At 41.7% G+C, this 16075-nt stretch overlaps 1 protein-coding gene across 1 annotated transcript in view; it reads left to right on the forward strand.

The window, feature by feature from the left end:
* The first annotated feature begins 6430 nt into the window (after positions 1-6430).
* The window catches only part of LOC102294123 (A disintegrin and metalloproteinase with thrombospondin motifs 20), a 76161-nt gene continuing 66516 nt past the window's right edge, over positions 6431-16075 (forward strand). Inside the window, exons 1-3 of the mRNA XM_005939762.3 lie at positions 6431-6879; positions 7086-7447; positions 12636-12804. Coding sequence (XP_005939824.1) covers positions 6789-6879; positions 7086-7447; positions 12636-12804 — 622 coding nt within the window. The 5' untranslated portion in view covers positions 6431-6788. The remainder of the gene's footprint in view (positions 6880-7085; positions 7448-12635; positions 12805-16075) is intronic.

Raw genomic sequence — 16075 nt, forward strand, 5'->3', positions numbered from 1 at the left:
GATTGCTTTGTCAGTGTGTTATGCTAACTCTTTGAGGGACACAGTAACTCCCCTATCCACCTCCCAGTGACTTTTTTATTGAATTTTCCTCTGAGCTGATTGAGTATCGCCATGTTAATTATAGTACAGTGATAAGAGTTCAGCACGGTGGCACGGTGGTTAGCACTGTTGCCGCACAGCAAGTAGGTCCTGAGTTCAATTCCACCATCAGGCCGGGGTCTTTCTGTGTGGAGTTTGCGGGGTTCTCACCGGGTACTCCGGCTTCCTCCCACCGTCCAAAGACATGCAACTTGTGGGGATAGGTTAATTGGATAATCCAAATTGCCACTAGGTGTGAATGGTTGTCTGTCCCTATGTGTTAGCCCTGCGACAGACTGGCGACCTGTCCAGGGTGTACCCTGCCTCTCGCCCTATGACAGCTGGGATAGGCTCCAGCGCCCCCCGCGACCCTGAAAAGGATAAGTGGAAGCGAATGGATGGATGATAAGAGTTCATTATACGCATGCAGTGCAACAGCAGACATTGCAACACTGCACAACAATAAAGGATTCTGTGGACGGTCATGGAGAAATTTATGGTCAACAATCCATTACCCCCCTGGGAGGAATGATTCTCTGTTGTCATGTTACAATCTTTGCACTTGACACCACGTACATGTGCAAATATGTGTCAAATAAAGAAGATTTTGCAACACCACGAGAAGAGGCTGGTTAAGGCAAGGCCCCGATGTGTATCAGGAGGTATAGATCACTGTTATGACTGCAGAGTTCAAAACCAGCGACCCATGAGAGGCAGAGCAGCTCTGGAACTGCTTGAGCTTTCGAGCTTAGGCTTTGCTTAAGTTTGGGGTACAGCAGAGCGGGGAGGGAAGTTCAGACTGGTTGATAAATCACCTGACATGTTGGTGAGCTTCCAGTGCTTTCTTTGATTAGTGTACACTTTAACTAAGAAGTACTTTGTACGGTGTAAAGATTCTTGCAGAGCTCCAAATGTGCTGAGTACACCAGTGTCATTTTTTCATAATTAATTCAGTTTACCGAAAGATTTTATGTTTTTGTTTTAGCCATGTATTCATCTGTATGTGTCACTCATTTATTTTGTCAATGTATATTGACCCACATGTACCTTTGAATAAAAATTAGATTACTTTGAAGAAAAAAAGACAGGATCGTGCTGCTGCATTCATTTCCCTATAAAAACAGTATTTGACAACTTCCCCTGTAGCAAATGGTGAATTTTGCCACCTCAGAATATATCAATCAAGACCTGGTTTGATGACCATTAGCATAGATCCAGTGTTTTTCCAAGAACCTGAACCTATACTGTTAAGCTGATCACTAAATTATTATGTAGATCAAGTCATTTTATTCTAAAGGAAGGTCTGAAATTACAGAAATTGATCAGATGAGAAAAGAGAAACGAGGTTTAGGCCTCCGAGGGCAAAATAATTAAAGACATAAATCAGTGTCAGAACAAAATACTTGGTACAGAAAATGAATGACCAAGGGAAGAAACAAGAAGCATTGACATGTATAAAGAGGCAAATCATTCAATGACTATTTGTTTTACTGGGTAGACACTTGGAAAGGGGGTGAAATATTTAGATGGCAGTGAATCTTACACAATTTTTACCTTATTTTTTTTATAACCTAAATCAAGGTCATTCTTGGTCATTATCAATCACTTAACTGTATGCATAAACCTCCAAAAGGTAGACTGAGGCCAGAGACCAAACAAGCAATACAACCCATAAAAAACATATTATAATAATAATGATTCACGTTTAAAAAAACCCCCGATAATAAACAATAAATAATAACCAGCAAACTCCTAACCAGAACTTTTTCACACTGCAAGCAACAGTCAGGGTATCAAGAGCCAACCTCGTTTGATGCATTTTTATGAAAATTACTCTTCACAATAAATAATTCACATAAGAAAGATGGTATAGATGTACAAATGTGTAGATGATTACAACAGAGAACTGACACGTGCAGATTTTGAGCAGACCCTGCAATATCTGGGAAACTACGCAGATATTGCAGATGTTTAGCCAAAACATCTGTCTGGAATAACAAGCACATGAGTAGCTAGACTAAACCTAAATAAGCTATTTAGTGCAGGCATGTGGCTAACTCTAAAATGCACCATAGATTATAAAAGCTGGTTTGTGGATGGGCGGATGAAGAGGTGTTAAAGTGATAGCTAGAGGCACTGGCACCTGTGTGCCATACAGCGGTTGTTGCAGTATAAGAAAGCTGCACATCTGGGACTTATCGTTCTCGTCATAGAATTAAGCTCAGTCTTTTCTTTCCCCCTAAAATTGAAACATATAATTAGGAAAAATAGAAGATTTAAGCACCAAATGAGGTTTTTTTTATGTGGCTTTAAAGCTGAACATTTCAAATATTTCATAAGAGAATTTGTTTCTTCTGTCACTATGTAAATCTGCTTTTCTTGCCATAACCGGTTTGTCTCAAACTCTGTTCTTTTTTGCACATACCCAGTGAAAGAGCTGGGACACTGGACAAGAGGACTGAAAAGCCTCACAGGAGGTTTGAAGAGTGAATGAATAACACATCAGGGAGGCATCAGAGGAGTTACAGTGGGGAGATTTTTTTTTACTGAAAATAACAATAACTTCATCCCAGAAGGTTGAAATTCATAATCAGATTAGACAGCCTGACTTCAACACTGAGTAACTATTCTTTTAAAATATTGTCAGCTTTTAGGAACTGGAATGTGTGAATCCTGCATTTTTATTGAGAAGTTTGACCCTGTTTGCAGATGCATTCTTGGTCTTGTTTCATTCTTTTGTCTAAGTTTATTTCAAAAAGTTTCATCATCTGAAATGCTTACATATTTAACAGAAGCCTGGACTGACTGTTAAGGGCAATTTCTGAGGCGTATAGTTCTTTCTACTTAACATTTATCGCAATATGTGAAAAATTATGCAATGCAAAGTTATGGCAAACCTCTGTTTGGCCTACCGTCGGCCACACCACCGCTCTGTTAGCAGATATGTGTCGATGAAATAAAAGCTCTTGGAAGAGAGGGAAAGAGAAGAGTCAGAGAGACTTCAAAAAGTAATAGCTGTGACTTGAAGACTAGATGTTTTGTGTCAAAGAAAGAGCTTTTGGTATCCGAAAGTGTTTCCGGTGAGACCACTGCGTCTAATTACTAACAATGCTGTGACATCAGTCTTCAAAGGACAAGATTTCTTTCACACATCCATCAACTTTGTGGAACACTTTACGTGCCCAAATGATTAACGAGAAGCTGGCCGCTTCACAGCCAAGGAAATCCACTTCCTCCAATAGATGACAGTGAAGAATGGTTCTTAATGCCTTCTGTCCTCATTATTTTGTGCTTTGATTTCCTCAGTGCTTTTCTCACCAGTTGTAACTAAATAGTCTCTAATTTTTATGGTAGCTTCATTTTAATGGCGAGAGACAGAATATCAACCAAAAATTCAAAACAAAAAACACACATACACGTTACTTAATTATTATACAGTAAAGTGATTTACATATCATTGAATGAATAAATGTTTGATCATCAAGCAAAATTAGGACTTGGTGGAGAAACTCTTGCAGGGAGCGCAATTGTAAGACATTTCTTGTAGTTGGTCACCAGGTTTGTAACATCTCAGGAGGGATTTGGCCCACTCCTCTTAAAGAAACTCTCCAAATCCTTTAGGTTTCTGGCTGTCACTCGGTAACTTAAAGCTTCCGGTCCTACGCAGATTTTCTATAGCACTGAGGTCTGGAGAGTGACTCAGCCACTCCATGACCTTTGTGTGCTTCTTCTTTAGCTAATCCTTTGTAGCACTGTAGGTATATTTTTGGTCATTGTCATCCTGGAAAATGGTAAATGGACTGGTTCTTATATGGCGCTTTCCTACTCTACCTGAGTGCTCAAAGTTCTTTATATAACATGCCCCATTCACCCATTCACACCAGTTCAAACAAGCATCTTTTTTTGAGTTTAAGTACTTTCTATCTAATATTCACACACACCTTCACACTGTTATGGGACTTAACTTGGGGTTAATATTTTGCCCAGGGATGTTTGGCATCAAACTGACAAGCTTCTAATTAGTGGATGACCTGCTCTGCTTCCTGAGCTACAACCACCCCTAAATCCCCTGGATCCATCCACAACCTATCTTCAGTGATCTGGCTGAGAGTGACACACGGCCCTCAACAGATCGCTGACAAATGGTGGTGACTGTGGTTCCAACAGAACATTAAAAGCTCCCACGACAATCCGTAGTTTTGGGCTGTGTTACGGTCGCTAACCTCTAGGTCGTCTCCATATTTAACAGGCCGCCACCACCTTTCTCATGATCATGAGGTAAGATCCTACACGGAACTCCTGGTCAATAGCTGGTCATTTTATTTGTCTTTCATTTTCAAATAATAATAGCAACAGTTACCCTAATAGGTCTTTAATCTTGTCCCTGGTGTCTTTGGTCTTGGCCATGGTGGTGAAGAGCTTGGAATAAAAGAAATTGATTCTGTGGACAGATGTGCTTTATACACATAACGAGTTAAGATCAAGAGTATGTATAATTGATTGACTGATTGTCCTACATCAGGGGTGTCCAAGGCCAGGCCTCGAGGGCGGTGTCCTGCAGGTTTTAGATGTGTCCTTGATCCAGCACAGCTGATTTAAAGGCTAGATTACCTCCTCAACATATCTTGAAGTTGGTACTAAAATGGTAGTATTACACATTTTTACTGGTGCAGACAGTGCTGCTGATACCATGGAACATGTAAGAAGCTGTACACACTAAGTTCCTAGTTTATCAGGATGAGTTTGCAGCTCCATAACGTGCTGTTCAGTCAACTAAAATTTAACTTCATTAAATTCATTACATCAGATATCACATTACTTTCACTTGATTTCTCTTACCTGTCAGCAACAATAATAACTTAATGATCTGACTCATACTGTAATTTGTTTGTCTATTCATAATTATCCACAGTAAGTTCTGACTGTTCTCATTTGAATATTTTGTTCTCCCCATAGACAAATGATGCTAATAGGTACAACGAGTCACTGACCATCTCTTGCAGTTTAAGCAAAGGTTAGTAATGTTGAAAGTGTCAGTCAACACAGTATAGTCTATTTTATTCCACCTGAGACTAAATCGTTTTAGATGCTAATAATATCAATGTGTAAGTTACAATATCTCACGTATTGTCCAATATGTGTTAATATTGACATTTTCCCCTAATAAGTACTCTTTAAAAAGTGTTATTTTTTGCAAGTTAATTAAAATATAACTATTTACTCTTTTACTTTAAATTTGCTAAGCTTTTTTTTTATTACTAACTAATTACTTTTGTTGTTGGATCTAATTCAGTCAAGGCTCTGTTAAACACACATATATCACATTCTTTGCATATCATTAGAAAAAATAAGATATTCAGTTTTAACCAGCAGCCAGGATGAGGTTTCTCTTTAATGGTTGATTTTTTCTGATCAGCAGCAACACAAACTCTTGAACTCCCAGGAAAACCAGCTGACTGCTGGGTGTTTCTCAGTACTCGCTGACATTTGGCAGCTGAGAAACAACAATATGAAGCATGAAGTTAGTTCAGGCAGGCGTTCAAGTCGAGCTCTGCCAGTCCTTGCATATCAGCTGATCTCAGTGCCAGTCCTCATCAGCTAACGGTCCAGCTCATTTCATATGGGGCCTACTGTTCAGGGTGCTTTAGCCTGCACACAGCCACTTTGCAACCCACATCTGGTCGTCTGTTCATGCTGTATCTGACTTATTTTGTTGAATATCTGTTGCCCCTGATACCTGCTCTGCAGTGTGCCAGGGTTTTCTTACCTCATTCTTTTCCACATAGCTACATGCAGGGGGCTTGGAGTTCATTGAACAGCGCAATACAGATTGATATAAACTATTTCTTAAAGCATTTTTTAATGCAAAAATGGTTTGTGAATGCATTAAGACCAGCCTTTATATGCTTCTTCCTATGTGTGTGTGCCATAAAACCTATATATTATTATCTGCTAGCATGCTGGCCTAGCCAGTATAACAGTCTAGGTTTGAAGCCTATTCTGTAAATCCAATATGACTTCATTGTTTGGCATCTCAGTTACATCACGACTCTTTATAATAACAGCCTAATATAGAATCAAGGAAATTTAGTGCTGCATGGCACAGCTTCAAAGTGTGGCTTTCCTCAGAGTGTGCCTTTGTGTGTGTGAGAGTGACAAAGCTAGAATCATAGCAAGAATCACGGCTGAAAACAAACAGAAATCACGGGACTTTCACTTCGTTTTACTGTTTTGGCTGATTTTGTGCAACAAGACCGGTCTCAGCACTGCAACACTCCAGCTTGTACCTTGTGTGGTGGCCGAGGCACACTCACTATTGGCTCGAGATTGTAGGGGCGTTGCTTCGCAGTTGGTGAGTGCTTAGGGTGCACGGGGTGTTCTAGGGATGGCTAAGGGAAAGCTTACTTGGCACTGATCCCTCCTTTCAGTATAGACTGCAATTAACATTAGGCAGCACTTTTTTCCGAGTTGGGGGGGGGGATGAATGTGTCATAAATAGTTCGCCTTTATAGAGGGTAGTGGATGCATGTTGAGCAATGCGATGAGGCCAGTGCACTTTGCAAGACTTGCGCTGCAGAGAGCGTCCACGGATCCCACGACCTGCTGCTGACAAGCCGGGGGGAAAGGAGAGGCAGAGGGGGAGCCGCTCGGAGAGAGATTGAGGGTACTGCCTTGGAGACGACAGCCCGGGTTTCTTTGCGGAGGGAATCATGCAGTTTGCAATCTGGCTGGTTGGACTAATGTGTCATCTGTCAGCTTTTGTCCGGGAGACTCTGCAATACCAGTTGCATCCGAAACAAGGTAGTGTTTTCTTTTGGCTTGCGAGTACGATGAAGTGATACTGCTGAAATGTGTTTCAACATTATTAACGGTGATTGAGCATGATTCCCGGCGTGCGGTAGGCTTGTCACCCTGCATCTGCATTTAGTCTGTTACACAGGCTCTAGGCTGTTTGTTACCATTGCTTTGTCTCTCAGTCCCAACTTTCTCTGACTTTTTTTGAGCAGAAAGCTTCATCAAGCAGCTGTCATCGTATGAAATCGTCAAGCCGCTACGTGTGAATGACTTCGGAGAGTCGTTCCCCCACAAACTACACTACAGAAGGAGACGGCGGAGTTTAAACAATGACCTGTCCGGTTTACGGCTTCACTACAGGATTGATGCTTTCGGGGAACGCTTTCATCTCAATCTAACCGCAGACTCCAGCTTTATCGCGCCCTCTTACACGGTGACACACTTGGGAGAGGAGCAGAGCAACGACACGGACTCCCAGTCCACTGACCCCGGCGATATGCGCCACTGCTTTTTCCGTGGACACGTCAACGCCAAGAGCGAGTACCCTGCCGTCTTCAGCCTGTGCACTGGTCTGGTGAGTACTTGGTTTCCACTCCGCTATCTTCAAGCTTCTTTTTTGGGAAGCTTTAATCACTCTGACATGCTTTCTTCCATTTCAACGAATTCCATCCACGCACGCACAGCCCACAGCTCAAGTCATGTGTGTAAGTGTGGATCGAGAGCAAGTGTTACTGGACTAGTGACAATGGGAAGCCCTGCACCTTTGTGCCTGTGGGGATGGTGGGGTGGGATGGATGTGAGGGCTGGTTGTTATGGTTGGGATTGGGGCTGATTTGACAACAAGCCACTCTGTTGAAGTGTCCGTCAGCAAACACACTAAAACCCTGATGTGGTCATAGAGGATTTTCACACAGAAATGGATTATTAGTTATTTGGTGTCATGCTCGTGCTTGTGAAACAGAGATGCCAAACTCATTTTACAGGCCATATACAGCCCACACTGATTTTAAGTGCACTGGACCAATGAAATTACATGATAAACGTGTCAAAAGTTCTGGTAGTTCATTGCCCAGAATGTCCTGTATTCATAAAATGTTATATTTTTGTTCATTGACAAAAAATATTAGGTGCTTTTTTTTCTTTTAACTATGGATGTAAACCCCCCCCCCAGACAACTTTGTAGTAGATAGTGGAAAAGGAAGCGCTTTTCTGTCAATTAACTAATAGTTAATTACTTTGTTTTAGTATGAATGGCAGTGGGGAGGAGGGGGGACTTAATCAACTGGAAAAGCTGTAAAAGTTATAAAAATACAGTTAAAAGTTCAAAATCTATTTACATTCTTTGGGCCGATTTTTGGCCCAGGCCTTATGTTTGACAACCCAATTTTGAAGCAGTCCAGTTTTTAATTTTATGAATAAAAATGCAGAACATTTCCTTGTTCCAGCTTCTTTAATGTTTATAATATGATACTCAAATCATCATAAGTTTGACCCATAGACAAATACCGGTAGGTCTTTTGAAGATGCCACCATGTAGTTCCTGGAACTCGCTTCTCTTGTGGTCACTCTTCATAGCCTAAAGAGGCAAGTTCATTAATTGACAGAAGAAAGAAGATGCTCATTGATGAAAATGTATCACATTTTTTTCCCCTGCCAACTTTATAGGGGTGTAATGGAATAAGTGGGTAATAAGGGGGTTTATAGGACTTATGTGTAATATCGGACGCCTGATGCCAGAGTCATTTAGTTTGCTGACTCCTATGTGAGGGAATCTGATAACTGTTGACAGCGATGACTTCATGGGTCACATAAGGTTACTGGTACAGGGGCAGGGGGTTGACCTTAGTCGCGCCAGGCGGATTCTGGCATAGACTGTGCCTGGGGATGGGGCAGGGTGGGAGAGCAGGGGTTGTTAGAGTGGACAGATAGACTGACCATAGCCTTAAAGTCTTCCTCCTGCTCTAGGCCATTATCAGTGATGGTTATCCTTATTTTAGATGTACAGCAGGAGAATAGCATGTCATATAGTTATTTGCACATTCAGTTAAAAAACATAAATCTTTGTATTATCACTTTGCAAGAATTGACTCACAGCAGTGTAGCTATCAAAAATAAAATAAGGTCAAATAAAGTGTTTTTCTTGTTATTCACCAATTTAAGACAAAAGGTGTTCTCCATTTATCAGGGCAGCCTTTAATTGCCCTCTCTGATATATGACTCACTTATACAAACATGTGTGCATCCTTTTTTTCAACAAACCGTCTTGTTTCCTTGCAACATCACTCATTGAGAATGACAGGACAATGGACACACCACCAGAGGCTATTGGGTCATAAATGTTTCCGTGTCTGATCACTGGGGCTTAATGGCCCGGGCACATTTTGGTGAGATGAGGTCATTAAGGAATAATTAGGCCCTAAAACAAAGGGGTCATTCTGGAAAAAGCAGTTTCCCCTTTCGTCCAATGTTGCTCAAAGCTATCACCGGGGGGCAATTGAGGAGAGCTTGGGGGAGGCAGGGTTGAGGAGCTTTTGGCCTTTTCAAAGTGAGTCATGAAGGGCAGAAAAGAGGAGAAATGCCCCGAAGAGAAGACAGCTGCCAATGAAGGTTGCGGAGGAGACTTAAAGATTGCTCACACCGTGGGAAATTTGGGTTCCTTGAGAAGCTGGGTCTTTCAGTCCACTCACATAATAGAAGTGTAGGTTAAGTCAGGCTGTTCTGACAAATGCATCTGTTTTACTTCCAGCACAGAATGAAGCGGCTCTGCACAAAGATCAGGTTCACGGCACCTTTATGCCGTAAGATATTTAACAGAGACTGACTGCAGGTGTCTGCAGCCACAGAAAATCATAGTGTCTTTGAGAGATTTCATAATAGAGCTGTGTGCCAGCAGTCAGTCCACTCATGTCATGAATGTGACCTCGCTTCAAAAAGGGGTCTCTCAGTTGTAAGGTCCAGTTCAGCACCCAGTACTGAACAGCAGCCATTGTGTCTGCCCAAACCTTTGTCAGATTTGCTGCTGAGCTAATGCTGGGAAACCCTGAATCTCTTCCTCTCCGCTGACTAAAGGGAGCATTTATCTGTTCAGCTTTCTGTTAACACTACACGAAACTTTAGACTGGATCACCCGTAATTACCTAATTGAAGTTAATTCACCATAGACAGTGATTTACAAGACACTGGCAAACATCTACCAATTTTTGCATTGTATAAATCATTCATTATATTTAGATTATGACTGCAATGGTTTGAAAAAGGCTGCAGTACTTCTATGTTGATCAGGCATATTTAAACAGAGTTTTATTTTCACAACCAGATGAGACGAAAGCGAATGTTTTGAGCCTGCTGTGAACAAAGAGGACATTACATCGACAGTTTGATGACAACAGAGTAATCTCCATCTGCTCAAGATGTGCACCGAAACGAACCAGAGCATGTACCAAATGAACCTTGTGCTTTTTTTGTAGTTCCAAGGTCAAGAATGAAGTAATATCTGACTGTTATTCAGTGATCATTTTTTTGAAACACAAAGGGAAACGTTCTCAGCAGTGGATAATTCCTGATGCGTTTTAGCCACATAAATTTGTTTTTTACTCGACCGTGTAAATGTAAGAAAATGTAGTCGTGTATGCTTGAGTGGATTGACTCTTATTTTGACTGCAAAGACCATTTCATGAACACTGTTTATTCAGTATCAGCTTCTCTGGCGAGTTGTTGTCACAGCATGTTTTGTGTCTATGATGAGTGATTGGTGGACTTTAGGACTTAAAAAAAAGAGTCACATCATCTCGAAATCATTCATACAAATGCATCTGTTCATGCTGTCTTCTCTCAAAGTTCCCCGCTGGATTTGAAAACTACTTCTATTTCGTTTCTGCATTGAAGAAGCAACTTCACTGGCTTCTCAGAACTGAAGAACCAGTACTGATCCAGGGCAGAGGGGGGGGTGCTTCAACAAGTGAAGGCGTTTCTATCCTGTGCATTGTTTATGAAAGTTTTGACACTATTGCACTGAACCCACATCCATATGTTTTTGGAACATGGCATAGTTATTCTAAATCAAAGAATTAATATGTGATTGAAGTCCAGACTCTCAGCTTTTATTTAAGCGATTAAGCAAAGTTATTGCATTAACTTTTCAGGAATTACAGCCACTTTTATGCACCCCTTCCTTATTTTCAGAGGCTCACACTGATTTGGATAATTTTAAATATCAGGACTGTTTTTCATACTTTGATGGGTTCTAGACTGCCTGAAATCTCTGTTAGGCCTTTACTGTAAGCCACCTTAGATTGCTGCTTGCTTGTGTGTCTCTTTGCCTTCAGCTTTGTCTTCAGAAAGTTGAGTTGACAAAGTTATCTTAGCAGTATGCTTTGGTTCATTTAACTATTTGCACTGTCTGATCTGTTTTGAAGTGTTTGGCTGAATCTGAGCAGAAAGTATAGCACATGTACACTTCACAATTTATCCTGCTAATTATCTCAATAAGTCACGTTATCAATAAACACCGGCAAACTTGTTCTGTTGACAGTGATAGTTGCCCATACCTTAACATAGCCTTGTCTTCTAGTCCTTCTGGTGTTGCTGAGCTGGCTGGTGCATTCCCTTTTTTTAAAAGAATGTAGCAGAGTGTTGATTTAACCTCTCTTAAAGTTTTTGTTATCTCTTTAATAGGTTTTTTTTCAGCCTAATAATGGCCTCATTCACCTAAACTGATATCTCTTTGACCTTCACATAGTTCCAGTTAACACCTAAGTAATGAAAGTGCAACACTTGGAATCAACTCCAGAATTTTTATCTGCTAAATTTGTCGTGGAACGACGAGGAAACAGGCCCCACTTGGCCGTGAAACCGCCTTCACATCTTGATTTGAATTGAATGTCATACAAAGGCAAAAATTACACAAATTGTGCCACTTTCCAAATACCTAACTGTAGAACTGAGTGCCTTTAACCTTTTTCAGGAGCTATAGTGTAAACCTGCAGGGGATCTAATCCCTCACTTTTTGAAAAGTAGGGAGGAAAAGTGCAGTTCCAGTTTGTACTTGTTTTCCACGTCCGAGTTGTATCTTTTCCATTGTCAAATGTCCATCACTCGGGGATGTTTATGGCGTAATGCTGCCTTAAAGATAACATTCCAGCCTCCAATATCCTGTTTAAGTGTGCGCATGAAATTACCATGCAAACACCAGTGCGCCTCATGGCTGAGTGAGCTAAGAAGCTTTGTGAGGGACCGAGCTGCCAAATCAATATTAGCATTCCTCTGTCAGCAGCTTGGTCCGCGTATGATGATGTCACTCTTCCCAGTGTCAGGGTTTTCGGGGAAAAACGCATTTCGACACTTACAGCTTACCTAATAACCTGTGCATAAATGTGTGAAACGGTTTACTGAATTGCAACAGCGCCCTGATAAATGTATCATGCAAAAGACTTAAAATGTTTCAAAACTCGCCTTCATTGTCACGGAATGAGATTCTCAGGGCTTAAACTTCAACAATAACTGACATGAAAGCAGTTACGGATATTCTGTTGCCTTTTCAATCAGCATGTTCTTTCCATACACACCTGTCATAAGAGCTTATTTAAAAGCATGGAAATAATGTGAACCCTGGTGCCAGAGGCTAGGACAGAGTGACTGCAAAGAGACCACAACCTGTGTAAATGAAACTGTGAAATAAACAGACACGCGTACAGTAGAATATGCACACATGCACGTGCATGCTTTGTACCAGTGACATCTCCTGGCTTTTCCCCCCCTTATAGATTGGAACTTTTACGACACAACATGGCGAATTCTTCTTGGAACCCCTTTTAAATGCTGCTGGGGAGGAATACGATGAAGAACACGACAAACCTCATCTCGTCTATCGACATGAGAGGAAAAGAAACATCTCCAAATCTGACAACAATGCAGATCCCTGTGCTGCCTCAGGTAATAGACTGCCTAAGTATTCTACCTGTAACCACAGTCTGTCTGACTTTCACCCACAAACACTTACCTCCTTATCTCCTGTATTTTCTTTCTGAACCGTGGCAATAAACACTGCCCTAAAATGTAAATTATACTCAGTCACGATCTTTGGCTTGCAGATTTCAGCCTTGATTAGTGGCTGTTACTTGTGCATTGCGTGGTGGTTTCATGCCTCCTCTGCTGGAACATTGAGTCCCAGGTTTGTAGCAGGAGCTCAGAGGGTAGGTGCGATAACTTTTTAGTTTGCAGCTGAAAAGAACTGGGGGGGTTTTCCACTTGGGAGGCTGCTGGAAAGTTCCCCCAATTTCATTTGAATTTTTATGGTTGAGGCCCTGCGGGTGGTGGAGAGGCCCTCAAGAGAAAAGCAGGGTGACTGAGTGAAGTTCACCTCGATGGAAGACCTTAAAGTTGTCCTCCAAGGGGGGCCTTTGTTGAGTGATGCGATAAATCTTTTATACGCCGACTGCTTGATTTGTTTGTTGTCTGAACGCAGCCATTGTCGCCCAGTGGTGGCCTTTGTGTGTGGCGGTGGGTTAAAAAAACTTGGATAGGCCAACGCTGCCTCAATATGCTCAACCCTTTCACTCGCTCAATCTGTGTGAGGCAAACAGAGACCCAGCATTCGCTGAAAGCTTTGTGTATATATATCTATTAACCCCCTGACTTTTAATGTTTTAAGAACATCCATTTCCACCATTCAGTTTAAGTGTGTAAACCAGTTTAATGTCTAGTTAACATGAAATGAGAAGCATCCTGAAATAGCTTCTCATGACCTTTACTGTGAAATGAAATCCTTTTGTTCAGTGTACAGCAGGAGGTAGCTGGGATGTAGGTGTTTAAAGTGTTAGAGACACCTGCGGGGCCTCATCAAAGGATAGCAAGTAAACAATGAGCAAGGGATTAAAAGAAGCAGTGGGCCTGGGTTAGGACTGTGAGGTGTCCCCAGACTGTGCCATTATCAGAAAGGGCAATCTCCACATGTTGTGAAAAATTGGTTCTTTGAAGGCTTCACTGAGCACAGACTAATAGGCTTGTCCTGTCTTTTTATGACACACAGCGCAGTGCAGGTTACATATAAACGCTAACTTGACGCGTGTCGTCCTGCTTCCGGAACACTTGCAGTTTTTTCTCCTGGTCTTTGGGCATTTTCCTCCTGGCTTTGCAGTATGTCTGCACATTGATGTCTCAGAAGGAAAATTGTCCACTTAATTTTCTTCATTAGACTAAACTGACTTCTAAAATAAATGTCAACACACTCAGGCTGTCAGCTTGTCATTGTGTTTGAAAAACTGGAAAGCTTTATTAATGGATTAGAGGAGCGCATAAGCATCACACAAGACCACATTTTAAGCAAGAAGCACATAGATTACCCACCCAAAACCTGTGATGTTAGCAAGAGAGCCGATTCCAATCTCCTTTTTTTTGACTGGCTCTAAAAGGACTCTCTGTCAAGGTCAACGCGATCTTATGACTCTGTTTTTCTCTTTGTTGCTTTCTCTTCCATATTCGTGTTTTTTGTGGAGAGAACGTTTGAGCCACACAGAGAAGTGCTGATGGCCTTCCAAGCAGCCACTCTGATTTGTAAAAAAAAAAAGTTTTTGCAAGACATACGGTGATTTTATTCCTTATCCATCCCCCTTTTTTTGCTGTTTCCTGAAGCAAAACATATTTTTGAAAACGATAAAGATGAAACAAACTGCGCTTTATCAAACACACCTTCAGGAAACAGCATGTGTATCAGCAGAATGGTAAGATAAGAGCTTCCTTTAGAAATGCTGGCTCAGAATACCTCCCTCGTGCACTGCGCAGTGCGCCAGAACAACGGAGACTTCTGTATCTGCTGTCTTAAGACAAGTAAGAGTTTCCAAGATCTCTGAAAGAAAAAAATGCTGAAAGGAGAGGAAAGCGATGTTTCCACATAGAAACATTTCACAAAGATGATGCTCTGTTTTGAGCTTTGAGCTTGTCATCTCCGACATGTACAAATAGTTGACTTATTCATACTTGTGCTGTCACTGCTTGTGAGATGTCAGTTGTAGAAGTGGACTGATAAGACTGAAGTGTTACCTTGATGGAAAATTCTATTTTAACAGTCAGGACACGGCTGTCTTCAGCTGCTTTTCTTCACGACATGTGTTCATGGTCTGTTGATAAAGCGAGAGGCTGTTATTGTAATGCTGTGTTGAATGGATGGAAGTTTATATGACATTTTTAAATGTAAATTCATCCTACTGAACCACTGATGCCAGTGTCTTTGATGGACACTGCTTGCAGCTGTATCAGTTTCCTTTCTCTGTCAGCCAACCTGGGTGGTTTTCCTTCTGTTTAGAATACCTTTACTGGAGTAGATAGCTGTTGAGTGGGTGATTAATGTTTTAAAGTCACAGAGTGCCTTGTTGTGCCTCGCTCTGAATTTTGAAAGCATAGAGGCAATAAAGCTTAACAGGCTCAAACCACAACACGGCTCCGACCCCTAATGACACATTCTACAGGGTATCAGTCTGTCGGCTTGCATGTGAATCCCCGTGTCATCCTTTGATAGAGATAAGCGCAGAAATGAGGGCGGCTGCAGGTAGGGGTAGATTCTTCTGTCGCTCTGCTCCCTTTGCTTTTTAAAAATCCATGTGAAGACAAGCAAAAGGCAAAGGGAAGCGGGAATTGCAAAGAATCTCTTTCACCAAGCCACTGGCTGCAAGTCCAGAACTGTGGGGTGTCGTATTTTGTCTGAATTAGAAACAGTGAAAAGACTAAAAGACAGCTTGACACCAAACTGAAATCCAACTACCCAAAGTCCTGTTCCAGCGTCAGCTCTCAAGCAGCTTGCCTGATTTCTTGATGGGTAACCGAGGCCAGCTTGGAGACTGAATTGCCTGGCGTTGATGCGGCAATACTTGGCACAGATGGCATCTGTGCCCCCTGACCCTTAACACAATCATCGTATACGATTCCCCTCTCGGTGCCCACTGTGTATACATGGTAGCTCAAATGCTAGCATCAGGTTTTTGGTCAATGGGTTCATTTACATGGAAAAATGTCCTCCCCCGCCTGCGGTTTGAACTAGCCGACTTGAATCGGTGCCTGCCCTCCCTTTGCGCTTTCATGTATGTGAATGGAGGCACTTGTTGATTGTGACCTCACTTCCCTCTTTGTTTGGAGTCACTCACTGGATGAGTTGATGTGACCTTGAACTTTTCCCTCCTAGAGGTGCATGGATTCTGGGCTTGGCGGCTTG

Source organism: Haplochromis burtoni, unplaced genomic scaffold, assembly GCF_018398535.1.
Source record: "Haplochromis burtoni strain Fernald_Lab_line unplaced genomic scaffold, NCSU_Asbu1 Contig_272, whole genome shotgun sequence".
NCBI lineage: Eukaryota > Metazoa > Chordata > Actinopteri > Cichliformes > Cichlidae > Haplochromis > Haplochromis burtoni.